The following is a 24,625-nucleotide window of genomic DNA, read 5'->3' as shown; positions in this document are numbered from 1 at the left end:
TTTCACACACATATCATATATTCATTAAGTGCAATGAATTCCAATAAATTGGTTGATGTAAATGATTATTTTCAAATTTATACTGAAATCGATACTAATGATTACCGATAATTATATCTCATGTTTTATTAAAAATGTTTTCTAATAAGATATACAATTGTTCATCTTAAGGATGTAAAACGAAAAATTTTTTTAGCCTTGGGCAGGCTCAGTGTGACATTTTTAGCTCAAGTTGGAGATTGCTCGAAACAAAATCACTTCTATAGTTGTAAAACCTGAAGATTGTTAAATTTCGTCAAAAATGCAATATTGAATTTCAATATCATGAAATGTAATATCAAAGAATTAATCCAAGTAACCGAAAAAGGGGAGAACTTCGTAGACAACAAAGATAAAGGCCAAAGTCGTTCCCATTATGCTTGATATATGAAGTATAGTAATAGTGCGTATGAAATCATAAAATGACTTTCTTTTGATTTTGAGATATATTATGATCTTCTAAAATAATCAAGGTAGATGCATGCTGTAATCAATATGATATATGCACTAATTGTTCATGTTTCTTCTTATTTTTTACGATTTTTATCGTTTTCATAATTTTAATGAGCCAAGGGATTATTCATAATTTTGAATACATTGCAGCTCATGTCAGTGATTACATTGACGAAAATAAGCTATTTGATGTGTTTGAAATAAACGACATCAAAGAAATCTTGAAAAAGTCAAATTTAACGTCAAAAGATTTTATTTCTCTTCTCAAGCAATCACACCATACAATTAAATCAAATCAATTATATTTATGTGCTCGAAACACTAAAGTTACTATTCAAAATTTTGAAGAAGTCATTCCAATTCTGAAATCAATCAGAAAATACATGAAAATGAGCATACTTGATGGCGTTATTGATATTTTAAATCAAACAAAAAATGAAATACATGGTTACACAGAGAAAATCGAAAAACTTCAGACAGAGTTAAATACAATGCAAAATCAAAAACAAAAAAAGTGATAAAGAAATCCGTTCTGAACCAAAAGAAAAAGAAATAGTAATCAATCAAAATAATAATGAATTAAATCCTAAAGAAATTCTCTCGAAAATTTCAGAACTTAAGAATTCAAATGATTTTGAAAGCATTTACAATTTCCTTGATTTACTTTCATCTCAAAAGGACCTAAGTTTGTTGTCAAAGGCTTGTGAAGAAGGACTTTGGAAAAAGCTTGCTCCAAGTAGATTCGCTGTTCATACTGAGGAAAATGTTCTACACAAAGCATGTCAAAAAGGAAATTTAAAACTTGTTAAACCACTTATTGAATGTGGCTGTGATAAAGAATCACATTCATGTGATGGATATACTCCACTCATTTGGGCATCAATGGAATGTCAACTTGAAGTTGTTAAATATCTCATCTCTATTGGAGCTGATAAAGAAGCAAAGAATTCAACTGGACAGACTCCGCTCATGATTGCATCAATGAAAGGTCATCTTGAAGTTGTTAAATATCTTATCTCTATTGGAGCTAATATAGAATCGATAAGCTATTATGGATGGAATTCACTTATTTTAGCATCATGGAATGGACATATTGAAGTTGTTAAATATCTTATCTCTCTTGGAGCTAATAAAGAAGCAAAGGATAAAGACGGAGAAACTCCACTCATTACGGCATCAAAATATGATAAACTTGAAGTTGTTAAATATCTTATCTCTATTGGAGCTAATATAAATGCAAAGGATACATCTGGGCATACTGCACTGCATTATGCAAAATATTATGTTCGAAAAATTTTGATTGAGAATGGGGCCATTGAGAATTAATTCGATCAATCAATCTCATTCAACTTTTCAAATCATTTTTAGTTTCACGATGAGTGCAAGAGAAATATCATGTCTATGTATATCTCTTAACTATGAAATTATTTTGTTCAAGACTAAAAATTTTTCAATATAATTTCAGAATATGTTTGATATTTCGAGACTAAAAATATCTTTTTTTTTGATTGGATGATTTTTGTCAGATATCTCAGTATAAAAATTTTCAAAATATACCCTCTATAAAATATATATTCAAAGGCAAAATATTAATATTAAAGTGTCACAACTATCCCAATACCACATGTGTGTATAATTTTTTTACATATGAATATATCATTTGATGAGATCCAAACTAGTTAACAATATTATATATATATATAAAAATATAGAACAAATTTAATAAAAGACAGAGTTAAAATAAACTTTTTTATTTCTACAAACTCTTAATAATTGCTTCAGATTCCTCACAATCATCAGCAAACAAAGACAATGTAATAGCGACTTTGATGTTTGCACCATTTGCAAGTAATTCAAGTGCTTTCTTTTGCGAATTTGTTTGACAAATTTCTTGTCCACTCAAAACAACTTCACAAATCTCTTTGTTTCTGTTTCTATGAACGAATTTAGACAAAGCTACGAAACACCTTGCGAAATTATTCTTCAACAACTGGAATACAATAATAGAGCATGCGTTTGTTGGCTTCAAATATTCCTCTAAAGTATTCACCCAACACTCGTACCAATTACTCGTTCTATCATGTTCAATTTGTTTGATTTGTTCGAGTAAATTATCGAGTAAAATTGAGTTTTTCGTTTCATTATCATTAAATTTATCAATTTGGCTGCAAAGACAACGCAATCCTTTGTTCAACAAGAAATCATCTCTTGCGAGAAGTTTCTGTGATATTTCGAGAATATTACTATCATCAAGAACCGAAGAATATTTGATTAAAAATGGAATTAAATCACAAAAATTCGAAAAAGCAGGTTTTGTTTCATCAATAATTAACAAAGGAATTGCTTTGTAAACAGGAATTCCTTTAACGCAAGAAGCTTTCAAACAATTCGTTGAATACTCTACTAAAGGTGGATTCATTTGAACCATTTTATATCTGTTTCTTATGTGTTCAAAAATTGGTTTCGAAATATACAAAAAAGTGTCATTATCATAAACATTTGCGCAATGTTGATACAATTTCAAGGCCGAAAGAAGCAAAGAAGGCATCACAGACACTACATACATCTTTATCATGTTAGTGATTTCATCAATGAATGTTTGTTTGCTGTCTTTCGTTGAAATCAATGGTAAAAACAATGTAGATTGTATAGATGTTTTGTATCCACAATTTTGAGAAAATTTTCTTATCAAATTTATATATTTTGCGTCAATTTTCGATCTGTTGCATATAGTACATAATAAATAACTTAATTCTTTGTTAGGTGTTTCATACCCTTCAAAAATTGAATACAAGTCATCTGTCACTTTTTGAGGTATCGTTCTATACAAATAACAAACAGAATACAACAAAATATAAGCAGAATTCAAACGGTTTTTTGTCATGTTTTCATCTTTCATGACTTGTAGGCACCATTGAGATACTAATTCCACGTCAACAGGCAGATTAGAAACAATAGAAGATAAATTCAAAGTGTCACCTTTTTTGAGAATTTCTTTGTTTTTGTAAATTTGAATTACATCATTTACATTGTTTTGAACTTTAGAAAGAGCTAAATCACCGAACCTTGTTCTCATCAGTTTCAAACAATAAGGGACAGACATCTCTACATTTTCGTAGTTTTTCACTAAATCAGTTAAATTTCCTACAAAACTTTTAGGAATCGTAACTGAATCTAAACAAAGTTTTTCATTCGATTTCTTTGATTCTAAAATAGTCACTAACAAATGTATCATCTCTTTCTTATGTATTGTTGTAATAAATCTGGATTTCAAATCATTTCTGTCACTTTTGTCAAAATTAAAGTCACTTTTTTCAATTTCAATTTTTTCTACATTTTCTTTTGCATTTATTTCCAATAATTCTGGTTTCTTTTGTTTGACAGCTTCAACTATACCTGGCATTTCATCATTAAAAGCGCTAATGAACATTGATTTCTGTGTATTTTTGACATTTTGCAAAAATTTACAAAAATCTTCCATTGGATCATCAGACATTCGACATCTCAACAACAAGAATGACAATGCTTGGCTTGACGTCATTTGTATATTAGTATTACGGTAGAATAACGTCAAACCGTTGAAAAATGACAAAGTTTCAACCTGATTTTCCTCAAAAAACACGGCGTCGTTCTTTAAAACGATGTTACACCATGTTGTAAGTATATTTATATCACTTACAAACTGTAATCTGTTGTAAACACCGCTGATAAACTGCAATTTCTCAGATTCTGACAATTCCGGCAGAAAATCATCGAAAAACTTTGTTATTTCGCGCGGAAATATAGGGAAAACACGTGTACAGAGTTCAATTATGAAGTCATTCGGTAACAACGACTTAGATAAATTTAATATGAAATGAATTGTTGATCTAAATGGGTCTAAATACTTCAGGATGTCATCTATTGGCTGTGCAACGACATCCATTGACTTCATTGATACAATATATTCAATTTGAGATTGATATGAAGTATTATTTCCCCATTTTTCGCCAGAAATGATTGAAATGTATGATTTCGCAATGTTTATCGCTATATCTCGCAATCTCTCGTTCGAACTCGACTTACAAAGCGCCAAAAACTCAAAAATTGGCGATAAAACATTTGTATCGTCTTCAAAAAACGAAGAACACTCTGTAACAGCGTCGGAATAAGCTGCTATTTCGGGGATTGCTTCTCCGAACTTTTGTAGGATCTTGTTGAATGCTATCAACGCTCTTTCTAGTTTGTATTCGTTGAAAAAAGAAGAATCTGAAATTAATACGTTACAAACAAAGGAAACGTCCTGTCTGGAGATGACTTTGGCAAGAATGTCGCACGCAGTGACATATAATGACTCGTTTTTCTCAAAACAAAGTTTGCATAATAATTCTAAAATATCATTGTAAATTGGGCGGCCAATTCTACTAATAAACAGCTTAAAGTTGATATTCCCGATGATCTTCAACATGCTCAATGATCTGTACCACGATGATTTCTCGATAAAAATTATATTTAATAATAATTTCGACAAAACATCAATTGAAGCATGTTTAAGTAAGTTATTGATACATATGGAGATCGCTGTGTTGACAGATATCGCTGCTTCCAAGTTTTGTTGACTGGCAGATTTTATCAAAATTTCAACAATTTCGTCGAGTTTCTTTTGGTCTTCTATGTGGTTTGCGAGTCTTCCTAGTGATGTATTCTTAGAGTTCCGGACAGAAGGACTGTCGTTTTCATTGGGAATCAGCATTTCAAATGGTAAAGGCATCAAATAAAAGGCAGGACTCTCTTTGAACTTCTCTATACAAATATTTGCTTTGTTGTTTTTAGTTTTGTCTGCGTTTTGTAATGAAATTTCGATGTTTTCGTTGATTAAAGTGATATTTACTGAAAATGATCGATTTTCTATCGCTAGAAGTTGAAATGCTGAATCAGACTCTACAATACTCTTCTCTGATTTGTTTAATAATGTAATTGCTGCTTCAGATATTTCATACAGATCAAATTTACTGGATTTTCCTTCGATATTGTTGAGAATGTATGCTAGTAATGGTAAATGACTTAAAATTACTTGTGATCGCTCCATTGGTTTGTTATTTTCGATAATAAAATCAATTAATTCTTCAAACATCGTTGTAGGATGAAGATTTACAATTGCTGCAACTGCTTTGGATAAATGACGATTTTCTGCTGCATCAATTCGTTCGAGAAGTGAATGTAATAGGATTTTTAGCCAATCTATGCCTAAATGTCGAGAATTAGTAATAATTTGAGCGATATATTCGGAAAATGTCGGATCAATGAATGAAAAATGATGAAAAACCGGTGTCGATTTCAAAAATTGTTGAAGATACATAGGAGCAATGAATCTTGTGATGTAAGCAAACGAGGATGCGATAATAGCTGAGTTATGCGCTGTGATTGTGGCTTCTAATGCTATTTCAGAGAATGATTTGCAAATCTCATTTGGAAAATAAGGAGTAATTTTCGTTAAATATATACCAGTAGCTTTGTATGAAGCTAATCTAACAGAACTTGCTGGATTGGCAGATGTTATTAAAAGACCTTTCCAAATACTTTTAAATGTCTCCATCAAAGCGGCTTCATCCTTTCCTTTGAAGTTCACCATGATGAGACTCTTCTGTAAATCAGTAAGGCCTTGACTCAATTGTTGTGGAGTTGATGATGGGTCACAAAGAGTCTTGGCAAATTCCATCTTTTTGATTTTGTGAGTGCAATTTCCTCGTTTAGAAAAAGTTTTTGAAATCCTGATCTTAAGGATGTCAATTCGGAAAATTGTTTTCGTTTTAGGAGAATATAATTTTCCTTTTGGAAAATTTAAAAAGTGAGACGCGCAGGATTCGAACTTTTTTAAAAGTTGATTTAAATATATTCTAGTGTGGTTTCTAAGGATAATATCATATTTAAAATAAGAATATACTAGTTTAGGTAGTATTATTTTTTCGATAAATTTGAGAGCATGTACGTTTAGGACATCAAAAGTGTCAATTCGCTCAGCGAAAGCTGAGCTAGCTTCGTTCTCGAAAAAATAGGGAAGAAGTGAAGGAGAGTCATACAGATATTGACACATTCATATAATTTCAACAAATTTTGATCAAATTGAAATGCAATGAAATTCAATTCACTTCATATCCTTCAGTCAGTACATTGACATCCTTCTACATCACAATGATAACTCGTGCATCAATAGTTCTACAACTAACTCAGAAAAAAAAACAAGATTTTTACTTCCAGCTTGCAGCTTTTAAAAAGTTTCGATGATAAAAATCACTCTACTCTTGTTTATAGATATGTGATGATAGTAGGTAAACATATTCTTATCGATTTTAATAAAAATATTTTTACGAAAAATTGAACCAATTACAGAGTTATTCATAAAGTTTATGATAACTGTAATTATTTCATCTTTGTTTTATATTTGAATAAACAATTTAATTTAAATTGCACAATATTTTTTGGTTGAAAGACAGGAAACTTAGTTGAGTTTGTATTATTTTTATCGTTTAATTCATCGTATCAGTGAGTGATCCAGATATTTAAGATATTTAAAAAAAAATTTTAATTTGATTAACAAATTTTAATCAAAATAGCAAAAATCTATTTGATAGCTGTAAACAAACAATAATTTTTATTTCAAGCAAAATCACTTATTTTCATCTAAACGTATAAAATTGTCAATTTTATGAGAATAAATTTAAAATCTCATGAAATATAAAGGAGAGTAATATTTTTCAATTTTCTTTTTTTCTTTCTCTCAAATATTTTCTATTGGGAATTTTCTTGTTATCAAAAAATAATTTTAATATTTGTTTATTTCATTACATACAATAAAATTTTAAAAATTCTATTTCTTCACAAGAAAATTTTTTCCTTCATATGAAGAAACATTTTGTTCTCCATTTGATACTGAGTCTAAATCTCGATTTTTGAATTTTCTTCTTTCCAAATTTCTTTTTTCCAAATTAGAAGTTTAATTCAAATTTTCAATAGTTTATATATTTTCTCAAACCGTCTCAGATTTTCTCACTTTTTAGGGATTTTCTCTCAAAATATACAAAATAGTAATATCAATACATGTGTCTAATATACTTTAAAACCATAGTGACAAAATTCAAAAACGAAGAGTTCTTCTCTCCAAATTTTTTTCAAAATCAAAAAAATGAGATAAAAAATATGTTGTAAACAGAAATTCATCAAAAGTGACACCTCAGAAAAGCTAAACTATTGAATTTTTGGAACTTTTGATAGAGCACGTTTTTAAATATTAATTAAAGTAAATGTATATTTTGTAAAGATTCTTTTTAATAAAAAAATAAAATTTTGAAGAAGAACACAAAATCTTCTGAAAAATAATATCACATAAACTCATATTATTTTCTAATATATAACTATTTTATATAAAAATCAAATTCAATGATCTTAAAAGCGAAGGATAAACCTCAAAATTTACGAATATAATGAGTGGGAATATAATGCTTATCTATCATAAAACCATATGAAATATCAATTTTTGCTTTACGCCCAATTTTTGACGACAATTAGCAAAAAAATGTTAAATGTTAACACTCAGTCCATTTGAATATGAAAAATAAAATTGACTTTGATTAAATGTTTTTATTTATCATGCAATTCTTCTTGCGACCAAAGATTTGAATAAAAGTTCAAAAAATAAGATAGCTTAAAAAATAATGTACGGTAGTGTTTACTAATAGATGAATAGTATATAAATTCTATTAAAATGGATTTGATCCAAAAAAATATAAAACCAAAAATAATTGTTATAATTTAAATGAAGAAGTAATTTAAAACGATTTTATTTATGATCAAATTTTATATATTTTTTTGGATCAAATCCATTTTAATAGAATTTATATACTATTCATCTATTAGTAAACACTACGTATATTATTTTTTAAGCTATCTTATTTTTTGAACTTTTATTCAAATCTTTGGTCGCAAGAAGAATTGCATGATAAATAAAAACATTTAATCAAAGTCAATTTTATTTTTCATATTCAAATGGACTGAGTGTTAACATTTAACATTTTTTGCTAATTGTCGTCAAAAATTGGGCGTAAAGCAAAAATTGATATTTCATATGGTTTTATGATAGATAAGCATTATATTCCCACTCATTATATTCGTAAATTTTGAGGTTTATCCTTCGCTTTTAAGATCATTGAATTTGATTTTTATATAAAATAGTTATATATTAGAAAATAATATGAGTTTATGTGATATTATTTTTCAGAAGATTTCATTCTATATGCCTATGAAAAGTACTCCCAAAACTAACTTTTTCCTAATTATAATTAAATCTAGAATATTGTATTATGCTTAGTATTATTTCATTTTTCTCATTCAATTTAGAATTTACAAATGTCAAAAAATTGAGAGCTGTCACTTTTGATGAATTTCTGTTTATTACATATCTAAATTTAAAAGATTTTATATAAAAATTGTCAAAATTTTTGGAGAAAACTGCCAATCACGCGTGATAAGGTTTTATGCATATTTTTATGTAGATATTCATAGTGGTTCTTTGTTAGCACTAGGATGCTAGCTAATCTCAATAGCCAGGCAATAAATGAGGATTGATTAAAGAATTTGATCTGAATATTGTCAATATTGGTAAATAATGTATAATTATGCATATCTTCGGATTAACAAGGATTGAATCAATAAATTAACTATCATTTAATTTATTTTTCGCAATTCTTTGAAAAATTGATAGAATTCTGAGATATAAAAGAAAGATTTTTGAACAAAATTACATTGCTATCTCTTCTCATTAATGTGCAAATTATAGTTTGACTTATGATACAGATCATAATTAAGTCATTCATCAGCCTTTTTGAAAACGATAAAATGCGGACGTTAGCAATCTGATCTTTTTCAGATCAAATTTCGATGTAACTTTTTGTAAATCGATACAAAAGCCTCATATACTCATTTACAGCTTAATTTGAAAAGAATTGTAATCGCAAAATTGAAGAATAGATAACAAAATATAATACATGATTTTATCAAAAAGAGCATACATTTTAAACACAACAACTTAATGGAGCAAATTCTCTTGGGAGTCCAAATATTCTTCACTTTGATCGTCATTTGCCATAATAAGCTCGACAGATCTAAATCCAATATCGAGATCTAAGCCTTCTTGAGAACGCTTTAGTAAATAAAGAGCGTTTGAAGATTTTGCATTTTCTGATTTAAGTCTATTGATTTCTCCTTGAATCATGTTGATCTCTCTGTATAAGTCATATGTTGAGAGCTTAGATGGATCCTTAACTTCGTATCCATTCTTTTCTATGTTCTTTTGTTCTTCTATTGTAGCAAATCGTCCAAGAATCTTATCGTTTTCGATTAGATATTTGCATTCTGGCTCCATTTCTTGTTTATAAGTCTTTAACACGCCTTCCAAAATTTTTTCATTTAAGTTATTGAAGTTTTTCACGCCCATGATTTGCATTAAAGCTTCATCTGATGGAGATTGAAGTAAAGCAACATCACTATCAAACTTCTCTTGCTCAATTTCTTCTTCTTCACTCATATAAATTGTAATCAAAAAAGTGACAAAATGAAAACAGGATCGTATGACTTCAATTGGAGCTCTCAGTTGATCTCTGAATTACTGAAGAAACCTCTTTCATTCAGATTTCGACAACCTGTTGATCCAGTGAAAGATGGAGCACCCAATTATCTTGAAATTGTTAAAAATCCAATCGATTTGTCAGCAATAAAAGCAAAATTACAAGCAGAATCATATAATAGCGTTAATGAAGTAATTGATGATATAGATTTGATATATAAAAATTCAGTACTTTTTAATGGCGAAAAGGATTTACTTACTTACATCGCAAAAGACATTTCATCATATGCGCATACGAAACTTAGTGAAAAATGCTCCTCAAGAGCAGAAGAAAATATCAAGAAAATAGAAAGAATCATGAATGAAATTAACGAACACATCAAATGTCAGCCGCCAAGGCCAACTCCATTACCAAAAGAAGAAAAAACAAAAATTAAACCAAAAGCAATTGAAATTCCACCTCAACCTACTGATGTTCCTCAAATTATTGAATCTCATCCCGAAACTCCTGTTGTTAAACAAGAACAGCCAGCTGAAACAGTTAAAGAAGAAAAAACTGCAGAAGTTCCCCCTGAAAAACCAGTGGAAACTGCTACAGAACTGCCAAAAGTTTCAGAATCTCAACCAACGGTAGAAATTCAACCTCAACCAGCAGAAGAAATTACTAGTAGTACTCAGAATACTAATATCGAACCAGCAACACAGCCACAAGTCGCTCCAGAAGAAAAACCAGCAAATCCACCACCTGCTCAGGAAACTCCTCAAGAAAATCCACCGGAATCATCCGATAACGACCTTCCCGTACTTGTTTCAAGCACTGTTGTTCAGTCACCTCCGCCAAATCAATAATTTTATTATTTTATTCATTTATTTGTTTATTAGATCATCTTATTATATTTCTATTGTGTCAAAACTCTCTACTCTTTTATAATATCATGATTTACTGTAATTTTAAATACGTTTATAATTTCTTTGACGAAATTCAATACTTTTTGACATGTAAACCAAGATTTTTGTCGCAGAAAATTAACGGATTTAAAGAATTATGAGCGAACTTGGGAATTCTCGGCCTACCCGATCCCCAAGAATCATGTCTCCACAAATAAATTCAGCTAGAAAGAATAACTCACCAATGCTTCGCGTTAAAAATCCACCAAGCGCAAGATTATTCGTCGATCCTAAAGTAGGTATAAGAACACAGCGAATAAATGAACGTAAGGCACTCGAAGAACAACTAGAAAAGGAAAGACTCGAACGTGAGGCAGAAAATGAGCCAAATTTATTTACAAAATTAAAAGAAAGGCGTCAGGAAGAGGAAAATTGCTTAGATTTTCTTGATGCTAACAGAAAAATTCTTCGTCAGCATAATGCAGATCTTGTTGATGATAAATTGAACGCTGATTACCAACATTATTTGTATAAATATATAAGGTATCCGGCCACTCAAGAAATCGATCTTAAATCTCAGCTTAAAGATGCATATGCATTCAAGGAGAAGTTTACAGAGAATCGTTCTATTCGTAATGAACAATATATTCAACAACGCAAGAAAGATTTCGCTATTTCAAACAATCGTATCAAATTACTTACGCAGAAGCTCCAAGAAGAGTACAATAATAGTGTTAATAACGCTTTGGCTATGTGCAATACAATTACAGACGAAACTAATGCAACATCAGACAACCTTATTTCAGAATTGAGCCGCAATGTTACAGAAGTTCTTGTACAGTCTTCGTTAGCTTTAGAAAAGATATCAGATTCTGTCAATTTCGTTCCATTCTTCTATTCAGAATTAATTCCACATTTCCAAAGCAACGGCACTGTTTTCGATATCAATAATGCACAAATACCAGAATACCAAGCAAATATCTACAGAACTCCTCTATATTCAGAAACAACTCGAACATTAACGACAATTCTCGAAACATTCCAGCCAGAAATGATGACTCCCAAGCTTCTTTCTCGTCAGAGTCGTGTTGTATGCGTTCTTACTAAACCACTCGTCTTTACAAGAGAATTATCAACTCAAATTGCAAATTCTCTTGGATGGACACCATATTTCGTAGAAGATTTCGAGAATACAGTTGAAGAAATCTTTACTCTCCTCGCTTCAACAAACGAAGATGTAATTTTATTCGGATTCCCAAGAACTCCAACAGAAGCTCAAGAACTCTACAAATTATTCAATCCTAAGACAGACAGACCACAAGTTTCTCAGTTATTACCGAAGCCAGAACCAACAGAAATTTCTCCATTTGATAAAGTCATCGAAATCGATGTTGATGATAAAGTCATCGTTGAAGATGTTTACGCTCAACTTGAAGATTCACAGACAGGTGAAAAATTTGATGTTCGTAGCTTAAATGTCCAAGATGAAAACCAAATAATCAGATTCAAGCCAGCAGAAGATCCATTCCTCGATATTCCACAATTCCCAATGAGAACAGTTACAATGAAGACGAACTTCAACCTCATTGCTCAAGCATTTGCAAAATCTTATTCTTCCATCAAAATTGAAAAGAGAGAAGTAACTGATGACTTGATTTCCAAGCTCAAATCACTTACAGAACAGATTACACCACCAACTCCACCAGAATATCCATCAGACGTCATAATTCAAAACCTTGCATCACAATTACAGAATATTTCACCAGAAATCAAAGAACATTTCATCAACCAATGGAAAGTTGCCGAAGAAAGGTACGAAAACGCCATTTCTGGTATCTTTGCCCTTGTTAACAACACTCATCTTTCAATGGTGAACCATTTAACGAAAGCCAGACAAGAAATGCTCCAATTCCTTTCAAGACCAGGTAATTCACAACATTTAGTCATAGAATTCCAACAGTGGCACTGTCAACAGGTAGAAAGAGGAATGAGAAGAATGCAAAAAGTGAAAGATGAATGTAATTTAAGGTTAAACTCATTAAGGGACCAGTTGTTAGCGATAGAGAACGACAGAAAGGCTGAAGAAGAGCTTAAGCAGAAGGATCTATTGAATGCACCATTCAGAACCACACTTTTCGAAGTAATTTCAAATGCATATACAATGCTCGCACAAGCAGAGATCGATAGATGGACAAGTGTTCACAGAATCATCATGGATCTCAACCAGATCATTGTAAATGCAGAATTGGTCGCTCCTTTGCCGAGAAAGAAGCTCCCATTAATTGCAGATTCAAGAACAGACAAAAAGAAAGCTCAGAAGAAGCCAACAAGGACAACACCACAATCAAAGAGTCGCTTAGACAACAAATTACCTCCTTTCGAGCTTCCTTTGACCGAAAACATCGATGCAATCAAGAAATTCATTGGAGAAGCAGCTTCGATTTATATCCCTGTTACTGCTCCTGTGTCAACAAGAGCAAAGAAGCCAGTTAAGGACAAGAATCCATTTGCTCCACACAGAATACAGGCAACAGAAGAAGTCCAAGCATGTCTTAAAGATGATGATTCATATGTCTTGAACATGCTTGACAAAATTTCAAGAATGGCTCAAGATGAAGTTCAGACAATTCAACAGGCATTTGATGCTTTCGTTGATGATTCAAGCAACTGGATTAACAGCCATTACGAAAGAAGGAAGTCAATTGCAGATACAGCAATCGCTTTTATGATCCAGAAAGTTGCTGATGAACAACAACTCAACCAGTTGATTTTGTTCTCTGAAGACAAATGCACTGTTGATTATTCTGAATTACTTTCTGCAAATGAAGAATCTCCGAAGATTCCACCAGCATTCCCAGAAGATGTTACCAAAGAAGCTTCCAATGGAAGAGCTGAGAGCTTGTATGAAAAAATTTCTATGTTTGATACTGATGATAATGTTAATCAAAGTTAATTTTTTATATTTCCAAAGCAACAATTTATGTAAAGTTTATTCTATATATCTTAATTTAATTTTGTATTTTAACTATAGTTACTATTGCAATCTACGCAATTACTATTCTTTGATTGGAAATGGTAATGCTTCAAAACAATAAATCTCCAATGATATAACTTTCCGGTAGAATAAAATGAATCATCTTTTGTATCCACTGACTTATTTGATCTATAATCAATCAAAACATTTATGCCATTTTTATAAATGCATATGTATTGCCATGCAATGATAGAGCCTTTGCATAGAACAATATTTGTTAATATCCCCCTTCATCATTTTTATTTTTCATATGAATTTTAAAAAGTATTACATTTAGTCAATAGAGTTTTATGATTAATAGATAATAATTTTTTGAGTTAGAAATTTTCATTTCTTGATGCTTGAATTGTCATTTTAGGGCCATTGTTTTCGAACTTGATTTCTTTAGTTTCTGGCGAAGATGGATCAAAATCGGCAACGGCAATACTTAACTGTCCAATTTGTTCATCTTCTGACCAAAATGATTTTCTGTTGTATAATGAAAGAACAATGGAGGATCTCTCGGCATCAACATACTTGAATTTGTAGTTTTTCGAAGGAACTTTGGATCCGGCTTTGAATTCGATTGCATGACTTCTCATATTCTTCTGTGATCCGATGTAAAGAATCATCATTCCTTTCATATGACTGAATCGATCTTCATGAATATTAACACTCAGATCGAATGTATTGATATTAGAATCGATCAATGGCATATATTCACCTTGATTCTTGATCATGTCTCTTTGAAAAATGATATTACAAATAAAAAAGATTGAATACTTTTTTGTTGTTCTTCTCAAATTTGAATTATCATAAAATCCTTATTGAACTAAATTTATTGATTGAGTCGTTTTTATAATAGAGTTTTTAAAAATAATTCAAAAAAAAACGAGGTTAAATTCTGAAATTCAGAATTACAAAGTTTCCCTCTATAATTATGAATAATATATTGGTTAGATGACGTAAGATAGTTCATATAATAGCAGCAAAGAAAAGTTGATTGCGGCCAAACAAACAAGTAAACGATCTCTCAAAATTACTTTAGATTGTGTCAAAAAAATTGAGACATTCCGCTCAACGCTGATTTGTAAGTTGATATATACATTATTAAATAATATTGGCAATTATTTTGTGTATGTATCAATGAGAAGAAGAGCAAATATTTGAAATCAATTAATTATCATTGTATGTTCTATTGTTATTAATTGAATAATAATATATTCAATTATAAATAATATAATAAATATGAAAATCCGAAAAAAATTGATCTCAATCAACAAATTTTCTCTAATATGAAATAAATTATATAATATGAACATGTATTAGTTTAATATAAGCTAATCATTCTCCTTCAATAACATTTTAACAATATAAAAAACAATCAAATTATAATTTGGTAAAATACAATTAAAAACGCATTTTAGTTTGCATTTATGTCCAATAATTTGTATAACTATGTTCTTCAATAGCAAGCAATATCTTTCCGCCCATAAAATTGAGAAGGAAATTGATTTAAATTTGAATTTATATCGAACATTTTGAAAGTGCATTTTTTTCAAAACATGGAGATCAATTTAAATGGAAATTAAACATCTAAAACTGAACAATATACCATTATTGTATCAAGAATATAAATGCTAAGCAAAATACATTCTGCAAATGAGGCTTTAAAGAATAATTTCTATTAGAAAGCCTCGGAAAGCAATATATTTTCCTAATTTAAAAATAATAAATAGTAGAGAGATTTCTCATTTATCTCTCCTTGGTTGTGTAATGAGAAAGAGGATTATTTCGAATATTCAATGAACTTTTATCTTATAGGGAAACCCAATTAACTAGATTCGCTAGAAGGATATGCTTTTCATGTAGTAAAATTCTTTAAATAATAAAGTATAACTTTTATAAATAATAGAAACTTTATTCAATAAATGTATAATTAAGGCAAAATAACATTTTTGTATATTAAAACATTTCTTTTCTTGATGCCTGAATTGTCATCTTTGGGCCATTGTTTTGGAATTGAATTTCTCTTGTATCTGTGTTATAAACATTGAAATCACAAAGAGGAATATTTAATTGTCCAATTTGTTCATCTTCTGACCAAAATGATTTTCTGTTGTATAATGAAAGAACAATGGAGGATCTCTCGGCATCAACATACTTGAATTTGTAGTTTTTCGAAGGAATTTTGGATCCGGCTTTGAATTCGATTGCATGACTTCTCATGTTTTTCTGTGATCCGATGTAAAGAATCATCATTCCTTTCATATGACTGAATCGATCTTCATGAATATTAACACTCAGATCGAATGTATTGATATTAGAATCGATCAATGGCATATATTCACCTTGATTCTTGATCATTTCTCTTTGAAAAATGAATTGTTCAGACAATACACTTTTTTGTACCGTTTCAATTTTTATTCTGAATCAGCTTAAAAATTTAAGGAATATCATATTTTGTATAGTATGTTATATTTAATACTAATTCAACAAATTCAAAACTGTTTTTAATTGATTTTTCAATCAAAAAATTACCACAAGGACTCGATATGATTTTTAGAAATTACATCTGATATTCAATTAATTTATCCAATAAAATTCCGAAAATAGACGATTGGCCAAACGATAATTATTCTTTCAAATTTGTTTGATGGTCATTCAAATTTTGAGACTTTTCCCGCTCAACGTTGAAAAAAAATTTGACAATCCCAAAATATATATGAACTTTAGATCAAATTAGTGTGATATTCATTTTGGACAAAGTTCCCTGCTTGAATTAACATTTTTACAAAAAAATTTAATTCTTAAATTTTAAAGATGAAATATAATCTGTTAATATTATATCTATATTTACTTCATGACAGTTATATTGAAAACATATATTTTTGCAAATCATTAGAAATGAGCATAAAATTGAAGAAAAACATCAAAAACTAATGAATATTTGCAGAATTGAATATACGTTAACACAGTAATATGAAAAATAATATGTATGTGAAGTAAATTCATCATTTTAAGTCCGTTATTCTATTTTAAATTTAAAATTAAATTTAAAAAGCTTTATAAAGCAATAAAAATGTAATTTATTGATATCATATCAGCATCTAAATGATAAATCTATGAAATTTGTGTTTCTACTTCGATTATTCGAATTGAATACAATTTGAAATTGAGTACTTCTCAAATTCTTCGGTATCCATTCAAAAGTATAAAAATTTTCCTTCTCAAAAATGTTGTTCAGTTGTTCATTTCGTATTTTTGAAACTAGATTTCAGCCTCATTAAAGAACAGATATATCCTATGAGTTTCTCACATTTATTTTGCTTTTTGCTCATGAATGAGATTTTTCCATCAGGAAAAGTATGTCATTAATAATGAAAGATCATTGGGTTATAAGCTATTCATCATGGGGTAGTTTTGACATACATTTAATTATGCCAATATTTACGCATTATTGAACAATTTCTTCTTTTTGTTATTAATTCACATTTATATTTGCAAAAACAATTGTATCATGATAGAAAAAGAAAATATGCAAAAAAAGTTATTGAGAGAGGGTCAAAGTTGCTATTTGTCACTTTTCCACAAGAATATAATGGGGAAAAAGTTATCATATAGTTGACCTCATTCACAGAGGTGAGAGAGGCATGTAGTGTAATGGGATAAACAGTGGGATTGCTGCTCTAAGTCCTAGGTTCGAGACACATTGGCTTCATTTTTCTCTTTTTTATTGACGTAAACTATTCAATTTTTGTGTTCTCCATTCAAATTTCAGAATTTTTTTTGCAGATTTCACGCTACATTCGAAGTTACCTTTTGTAACAACCACCACTGCCTACGAAAGACGAAAGTGTGTCACGATTTCACCCGGAAATCCGACGGTTGTTTAAGAGTATGCACTTTTGTCACCTACTCAAAAGTTATTATCTTGTTAAAAATTAAAGCAATTATTTCTTTTTTTTATACGTTTTTCATCATAATTATGAAATTTACTTGATTCTCATCTCTAAATATTAATATTTCCTTAAGGGTGCACCCGTATGTACGTTTATTTGAGAGGAGGAGGATTACCCTCTCAATTTTGAAGGATTCGTTAGTTTATTTTCTCGATGAATATGCAATAAAATTTGATTTTTACCTTATCAATATACTTCATATAATATACACATGTTCATGTAAAAACTTTTTTCCAAAATCCTCAGGAATTAAGGGATTTTTGAATTTGAAGAATTTTTTTCGAATTTTTTCGAAAAAAAATATTTTCAGAACAGCCTTAACGGCTAAGATTTAGGAACAATGTTAAGTATCAAAAAGAAAGGAGGTCTGATATAGACAACATATATCGTTGAAGGTTGAAAAAATCTCTAATATTTGAGCCCAAAATTTCAAATTTTAATTTTTTGAAAAAAGAGGCCACCCGTATGTACGTTTATTTGAGAGGAGGATTATATTTTTGAAAGGGTGAAACATTATGAATATGTTAATTATATAATAATATGTATTATTATAAAAAAGAAAAAATAAAGCACGTTAAAATTTTTCTTTCTTGATTTTTTACAAAATCTACTTAGAATTATGCAAAATATGACTAAATAATTATAAATTTCAAGTTAAATTTTAATTTTGATAAATAATTTAAATTTCAAAATATCAAGTTCAGTTCGACTATGTATGTAGTAATTCCTCAATAAAGTGCCAAAACCCTATTAAAATATATGAACATTTTCAACATTTTAATGTTTTTATTTAAAAATTTGTTGGAATATGAGCTTCAAACAATTATTATGTAAATAAAAATAATTAAATATATGTATTTATTCGTATTACAACCGTAGTAAGTCGATTCTTCCTTTCTTCTACTGAGGTTTGAATTTGATTTCGAATTGTAAAGAGATTCAAAGGGAAAATACTAGCGGATAAAAACTACCTCCATGAAAGGGTCATAATGGACTCAAGTTGTATTTTTTGATATTTTTTGCTTTTCGAGCCTAAATAGGTAGCCAAGATAATGCCTAAAAATAAGGTTCTAAATTCTGAAGTTTACATGATCCTCTCGTGTGCACCCTTAATATGTTTTTATAAATTCCAAAAAAATTACGTTGAGATATTCCATTCAATTTTTTGAATTGCCATCAAACAAATTTGTGATAATATTTTTGTTTGGCCAATCGTTGGATTTCTCAACTTTAATGTATTAATGGTATATATTATGGGCATACATCATATAAATCGCATCGATGACAGTCAAAATTTTTTTCTTTCAAAATTGATTTTGCTCTTACTGGAATTAAATATTAATTATGGATGGATCACTTATCATTAATATTGAAATTTTAATAACCTCATAATTTGAAATATTCAACGATTATGACAATGAAAATAAAAATTTCTGTCTTTACTTCATTTTTCGAAAAGAAATGATCAGCAAACAAAGCGAGTACATGCCATTGAACGATGCTAATAAGAACACACTCGACTTCAGCATCAATGTCCAAGAAGACAGGTTCAGCAAACTTCATGGCTTAATGTTTTTGTACATTGGTTCTCCAAAGCATTGCAAGAACCATGTGATTGAGTTCAAGCCAGGAACTCGAGTTCAATCCAAGAACTATAAGTTCACATACGGAGATGTTGAACGCTCATCAATAATTCTCTCATTATATAACAGAAAATCATTTTGGTCTCAGGATGAAAAAATTGGCGAGCTCAAAATACCTGTCTGTGATTTCGACTCATACTCTTTTGATACCCGTGAGATTCAGTTTGATAATCATGGACCAAAGATGACCATCCAAGGTTTAAGAAATGAAAGTTTCTAAGAATGTTATTATATTTAATTGTTCATATTTGATTACTAAATCTTAACTCTTTGAAAATTCATGTATTTTAGAATGTATTATAATTCACATATTCATAAGCATTAATTGACCTTTAAGTTTTAGAAGAATCTCCAATAGGAAGGCGTTTACTATACTCTCATAAATTTTTATCTCCTCAATAAACCTGTCTTTTATGGCGTGATATTTGTCTTGCTATTAAAGCTTAGACAGAATTTCATTGACATTAGCTAATTTCAATCAATTATTTCTTCTCTTATGGAAAAAAAATCTTTTATGGTGTGGGTGGTGAATTGGGGATATTAAAAGAATCTGAATGCATTTGATTCTATGTAAACATTTGTAATGACATCTGAAATCATAGACAGGTATTTTGAGCTCATGCGACCAAAATATAAACATTTGCAATACAATTCTAATAGATATTAGTAAAAATAAAAATTTCATTCATGAAATTTCGATATTTTGATAATATTTGTAATGAAAAAATTATATATCATAAAAACAATAAATCATTCTAATCTTTATTTATATATTTCTTCTCTACTTCAGAAATTATTGCAGATTTGTATTTATCTCTCATTTCTACGAGAGGAACAGCTTGTCTATCAGAGAATGGTATTTGTACTTGAAGAGCTTTGCATAATTCTCTTCCAAAGAAGAATTCGTCGACTAAAACTGTTAATTGTTCTCCATGAGTGTCAGTTCTGCTCTTTTCATCAACAAGAGATGCCCATTTGAGGCAACCTCTAGCAACAACTGAACTGTCCATTTCAGAAATTTTTTTTGCTGCTAATCTGAAAGAAGAAATTTCTGAAATTTTATTTTCAGAGCCAACGAAATCTGAAAGAGCAGAAGATGCAGGAACTCTTACTGCTGGTATTTCATCGATCGCTAGACGTAATGCACTTAATGCAAACCTTGTATCCAAATTAATAATCTTTGGAAGCAATTTTGCGATGGAAATATGAACAGGAGTCATAGCTTCTGATAATATAAATGATAACTGTTCAAATTTTTCATTAAGACCAATGACTGACTTTGGTATTTTTTCAGAAGACGATAAAAGTGAAATTAGATCGGCCAAAATCATTGGTCTGTCTTCATTCTTGATCATTTCTATGAGAGGGTCTGAGTTAATATTGTGGTTGTTCTGTATTCTTTGTACTGCAAATGATAAGCATGTGTTTTGGACGGATTGAAGTGCGGATTTTCCTAATACGACTTTAATTACATTTTCTGGGAAGTCCTTTGGATAATAAGAGTTTCTAAGACTGATAGCAGTCATCATCCTCTGTGAATATGTTGATGATGACGATGATAATGATGCTAATGAAGACTCATCAAATGTAAACTCATTATCTGTGAAGTCTGTGACATCTGGGATAGTTAATTTAAGCTTCTGCATAACAATTATGATGTCTGACCATATGAAAGGTGGAATCTTCTTGAAATCTAAAGTTGGAAATTCATCTTCATAAACGAAACCTTCATCTGATACGATCTCACGCATTAAATCGAACACACCATGCAATGTGTTATAAGATTGAATCGAAACAATCGATTCCCTGTTGTAAAGTGAGTTAATTAACTCTTTGAACAAAATAAGTCTGTCATTACGAGATGTACACATGTAGCATGCACGAGCGGCTGCACGACGAAGTCTGCAATCTCTATCTCCGATGTGTTTCAATGATAATTTTTGTAATTCTTCGTCAGTTTCTGATGCTTCGAATTGAGTCAAAATTGTCAATGCAACATAAACAGAGTGCTTGTTAGCTTGTAGACTGGATATCATAGAATCCCTAACTTTTGACATTTTGGCAAAAAATTGTTCAAGTGTCAAATATTTGCCATTTTGTAAAGTTCCGATTTTTGTCAGTTTTCTGATTACTGCGGATAAACAGAGGTTTCCAGCAGCGACAACCTCCCAACCGCCTAATCTCCTTAGAACATCAAGAATGGCTTCCATGACGTAAGGAACAATCGAATCTCCGTGGATTGATGTTGCTTTATCGGTCAAAACAGCTCTGCAAACGTTTAAAGCATTTGTAGCCTCAGTACAGTTCTCTGTTGTCTTGATTGAAGAGATCAGAGCTTCAATAAGCTTCTGATATTTCGATCCATTCATTTTCATTACGTCAGAAGTTTGAACTCTGATGATAGTGAGTGCTATTAAAGGTAATGCAGCACTTCTACGCATGTTCTTCATATCAAATCCGCCTAAAATTGAAATAATTTGGTCAGTCCATTTATCGCAAATTTCTGTGAGTTCTTTAGGTGGTAAACATTCAACAATGTACTGTAAACCTTCTTGTCCTTGGCACGCGACTCCCAATTTCCTTGTGTTTACCAATAATTCGAAAATTTGATCAGCGGATTCTTTAATTGTTTCAACGGAAATGACGTGTTTGAGTACACGAATGGATTCGTTGATGTCTGAGAGCATCTGTACCTGCTTTTCCCACATTTCTTCCTTTGGTATTTTTGCAAGATATTCTTTGAATTCTTGTTCTGAAGCTGGGAGTCCTTCTCTTACCTTTAGGTTCTCATTCTCAGCGACATCTGTCTGAGCGAATAAATTTTTTTGGACTCTTTCGTTCTTAATTTCTTTGAAGTACTTTTCTGTTGATTCTGACTGGGTCATTCTCTTTCTGATGACTTCTGTTACGGACTTAGTCAATGAGTTATCCAAAAGAAGTGATCCGAGAGATAATAAATGAGAATCTGTTTCAAGATCTGGGAATTTCGCAATAATTAAGGAATTTAAGTCCAAACAGAACTGTTTGTGACTTGTAATGAATGATGGAATCATATGGGTATCAAGAATATCCAAGATTTTGGCCAAAAACGGTTTAATTATTTCATCAACTTTAAATCTGTTCTTTCCAGCACTGTATCCTTCCATTGCGCAACTCATTGTTGATGTTATCATCGAACAATGCTTCGGACTATCCATATAAAGCATGTTTTCGAAGTTATCAACAACCAAATTTGCTTCTTCTTGGTTTTGTGGCATTCCCGCGAGCATAAAGATATCAAAAGCTGTTGCTCGAATATCCCAGTTAAGACTTTGAAGTCCAAACTTGATATTTTCGAAAATTTCCGTTTGATTTAAAACCCATTTCGACTTAACAATGGCTCTTGATGCTTCAAACATCAGCCAGACACGTGTATGTGTCTCCTTTATCTCCTTGAACTCGTCAAACGCCTTTTTAACGAATTTCGGATTGACGTCGAACATAGGATCGAATAAAGGACGTAATGAGGGTAAATCTTTCTCAATCGGAATGCTTTTGACGTAGTTTATGGTGGCGTGGAGGATGTTTTCACATGATTCTTCAGAATGGGCATACGATCTAATGCATTTCGTCACAAAAGTTGCATCAGATAAATTCTGAGCGATAATAATCAGTTGTGTTGGATCAAAATCTTTGGTATCGAGATAAGGAAGTAACTGTGGTAATAACCATGTCTTCAGTTTGGCGTTCCAATCAAGATGGTCGATTCTATGCATCATATGAGCGCAAATTCGTGGCAAATCGTCTTTCATCGTCTTGAAAATACTGTTCAAGATGGTCTTGATTGTAGATGTAATAAGGTGGTTGTTCGAATCAATGTCTCTGAACATGCAATCAACTAATAAATCAAGAAAATCGTCTTTTGAAGCGACAAACTTGACAATTTGACTGAGAGCTGTAAAGCCAAAGACTCGCTCGATGATTTCGTGGCTCTTTAATATCAATTTCTTAGATTCATTGTAACAATAATCGATTGCTTCGGTATTTGAACGCGAGATTATGGAAATAAGAAGGACAATCATGTGGTGTGGAAGATGTGCTGTTAAAAATTGCTTCAATTTTGAGTCTTTTTCAGTAAAAAGTGATTCAATAATTTCATCATTGAAAATATCTTTGAATAATGATGCTGAACACCTTAAAAGTGCAAAAACTGCATCAAATGAATCAATGTTTTTGATGTTTTCGAGTATTTTTGCGATTAAATACGAATGAGTTGAAGATTTTTCACAAATTTCATCGGATTTGCCTTCGATTTCGATCGGAGTCTTGGCGTATGAGAAGAAAAATTCAACAATCTTGAATGCATTCGATTCAGAATCAGCTGGTATTTTTGTAATGTTGGCTGTGAAATGATCTACGAACTTAATTTCATTTTGGTTGAATAATAATTCACTTCCGAACATATTGATTAAGTTAATTGCACTTGAATAGTTTGGATTTTGTGTATTCCAAAAACTTTTTTCGATTTTTGCTTGTGTTAATGCAACAAATTGGTCTAAAGCGTTTTCTTTATCGAATGTTTTCTTTGCATGAGCAAGAAAGATCTGTGTTGTGTTTTTTGCATTTTCTGAGAAAAGATAATCAGAAAATAACTCGAGAGCAGCATCCTTATCTTCCTTGACTGCTTCTAAAAGACTTGCATCAAACTGAGCAAGTACTTTTGTAGTGAGTGATGAAGAGTCAGAAAGAAGATCACGAAGCTTGTTCATTGTTTGAACTCCAATGCATATTAAAAATCATATAAGTAGATTATCCATATTCTAAATTAGCATAATTAATCAAAAATGTTGCCAAAATCCATACTTTTGGAATTGTGGCATTATAAATTACCATCAATATGCTATTTAATTGATGTGATTAAATTACACTGTATGATTTCGACTTAATCACAATGGTAAATTGTTCAAACACTATTGAATTTTTCAAGAAAATTTTAAATTTACTCATGATTTCGTTTGTGATGAGTAAAAAATCTTTAAAATCTGTTAAG

The 24,625-nt window shown here is 30.5% G+C and overlaps 9 protein-coding genes across 9 annotated transcripts, besides 6 other annotated features; 4 read left to right on the top strand and 5 right to left on the bottom strand.

Annotated features, from left to right (window-relative positions):
- Positions 1 to 1,374: 1,374 nt before the first annotated feature.
- TVAGG3_0344880 (ankyrin repeat, PH and SEC7 domain containing protein SECG-related family) lies at positions 1,375 to 1,818 on the top strand (the record flags this gene model as incomplete). Its single annotated transcript, XM_001316876.1, has 1 exon — positions 1,375 to 1,818. The coding sequence occupies one exon, from the start codon at positions 1,375 to 1,377 to the stop codon at positions 1,816 to 1,818; it is 444 nt and encodes a 147-aa protein (XP_001316911.1).
- A 412-nt stretch (positions 1,819 to 2,230) lies between these two features.
- Positions 2,231 to 6,190, bottom strand: TVAGG3_0344870 (armadillo (ARM) repeat-containing protein family; the record flags this gene model as incomplete). The annotated part of the gene is made up of 1 exon (XM_001316877.2): positions 2,249 to 6,190. The coding sequence occupies one exon, from the start codon at positions 6,188 to 6,190 to the stop codon at positions 2,249 to 2,251; it is 3,942 nt and encodes a 1,313-aa protein (XP_001316912.1).
- Positions 6,191 to 7,669: 1,479 nt separating this feature from the next.
- Positions 7,670 to 7,707: a mobile genetic element.
- Positions 7,670 to 7,707: a terminal%2Cinverted (terminal inverted repeat of Banshee-A3 transposon ID:TVAGG3_0344860).
- Positions 7,708 to 8,885: 1,178 nt separating this feature from the next.
- Positions 8,886 to 8,922: a mobile genetic element.
- Positions 8,886 to 8,922: a terminal%2Cinverted (terminal inverted repeat of Banshee-A3 transposon ID:TVAGG3_0344850).
- A 631-nt stretch (positions 8,923 to 9,553) lies between these two features.
- TVAGG3_0344840 (uncharacterized protein) lies at positions 9,554 to 10,051 on the bottom strand (the record flags this gene model as incomplete). The annotated part of the gene is made up of 1 exon (XM_001316878.1): positions 9,554 to 10,051. The coding sequence occupies one exon, from the start codon at positions 10,049 to 10,051 to the stop codon at positions 9,554 to 9,556; it is 498 nt and encodes a 165-aa protein (XP_001316913.1).
- A 27-nt stretch (positions 10,052 to 10,078) lies between these two features.
- TVAGG3_0344830 (acetylation-dependent protein binding) lies at positions 10,079 to 10,939 on the top strand (the record flags this gene model as incomplete). Its single annotated transcript, XM_001316879.1, has 1 exon — positions 10,079 to 10,939. The coding sequence occupies one exon, from the start codon at positions 10,079 to 10,081 to the stop codon at positions 10,937 to 10,939; it is 861 nt and encodes a 286-aa protein (XP_001316914.1).
- Positions 10,940 to 11,135: 196 nt separating this feature from the next.
- On the top strand, positions 11,136 to 13,931 carry TVAGG3_0344820 (KPL2-related family; the record flags this gene model as incomplete). Its single annotated transcript, XM_001316880.2, has 1 exon — positions 11,136 to 13,931. One exon carries the CDS (start codon positions 11,136 to 11,138, stop codon positions 13,929 to 13,931), a length of 2,796 nt encoding a protein of 931 aa, XP_001316915.1.
- Positions 13,932 to 14,303: 372 nt separating this feature from the next.
- TVAGG3_0344810 (uncharacterized protein) lies at positions 14,304 to 14,740 on the bottom strand (the record flags this gene model as incomplete). Its single annotated transcript, XM_001316881.1, has 1 exon — positions 14,330 to 14,731. The coding sequence occupies one exon, from the start codon at positions 14,729 to 14,731 to the stop codon at positions 14,330 to 14,332; it is 402 nt and encodes a 133-aa protein (XP_001316916.1).
- A 1,216-nt stretch (positions 14,741 to 15,956) lies between these two features.
- TVAGG3_0344800 (uncharacterized protein) lies at positions 15,957 to 16,358 on the bottom strand (the record flags this gene model as incomplete). Its single annotated transcript, XM_001316882.1, has 1 exon — positions 15,957 to 16,358. The coding sequence occupies one exon, from the start codon at positions 16,356 to 16,358 to the stop codon at positions 15,957 to 15,959; it is 402 nt and encodes a 133-aa protein (XP_001316917.1).
- A 1,524-nt stretch (positions 16,359 to 17,882) lies between these two features.
- Positions 17,883 to 17,912: a mobile genetic element.
- A 113-nt stretch (positions 17,913 to 18,025) lies between these two features.
- Positions 18,026 to 19,062: a mobile genetic element.
- Positions 19,063 to 19,414: 352 nt separating this feature from the next.
- TVAGG3_0344770 (uncharacterized protein) lies at positions 19,415 to 19,816 on the top strand (the record flags this gene model as incomplete). Its single annotated transcript, XM_001316883.2, has 1 exon — positions 19,415 to 19,816. One exon carries the CDS (start codon positions 19,415 to 19,417, stop codon positions 19,814 to 19,816), a length of 402 nt encoding a protein of 133 aa, XP_001316918.1.
- A 535-nt stretch (positions 19,817 to 20,351) lies between these two features.
- Positions 20,352 to 24,528, bottom strand: TVAGG3_0344760 (putative death-receptor fusion protein (DUF2428) family; the record flags this gene model as incomplete). Its single annotated transcript, XM_001316884.1, has 1 exon — positions 20,352 to 24,344. The coding sequence occupies one exon, from the start codon at positions 24,342 to 24,344 to the stop codon at positions 20,352 to 20,354; it is 3,993 nt and encodes a 1,330-aa protein (XP_001316919.1).
- Between the last annotated feature and the right edge of the window lie 97 nt (positions 24,529 to 24,625).

Source organism: Trichomonas vaginalis, chromosome V, assembly GCF_026262505.1.
Source record: "Trichomonas vaginalis G3 chromosome V, whole genome shotgun sequence".
Classification (NCBI taxonomy): Eukaryota; Parabasalia; order Trichomonadida; family Trichomonadidae; genus Trichomonas; species Trichomonas vaginalis.
Note: the sequence above shows the minus strand (reverse complement) of the source record. Positions and strands in the feature narration are given on the sequence as shown.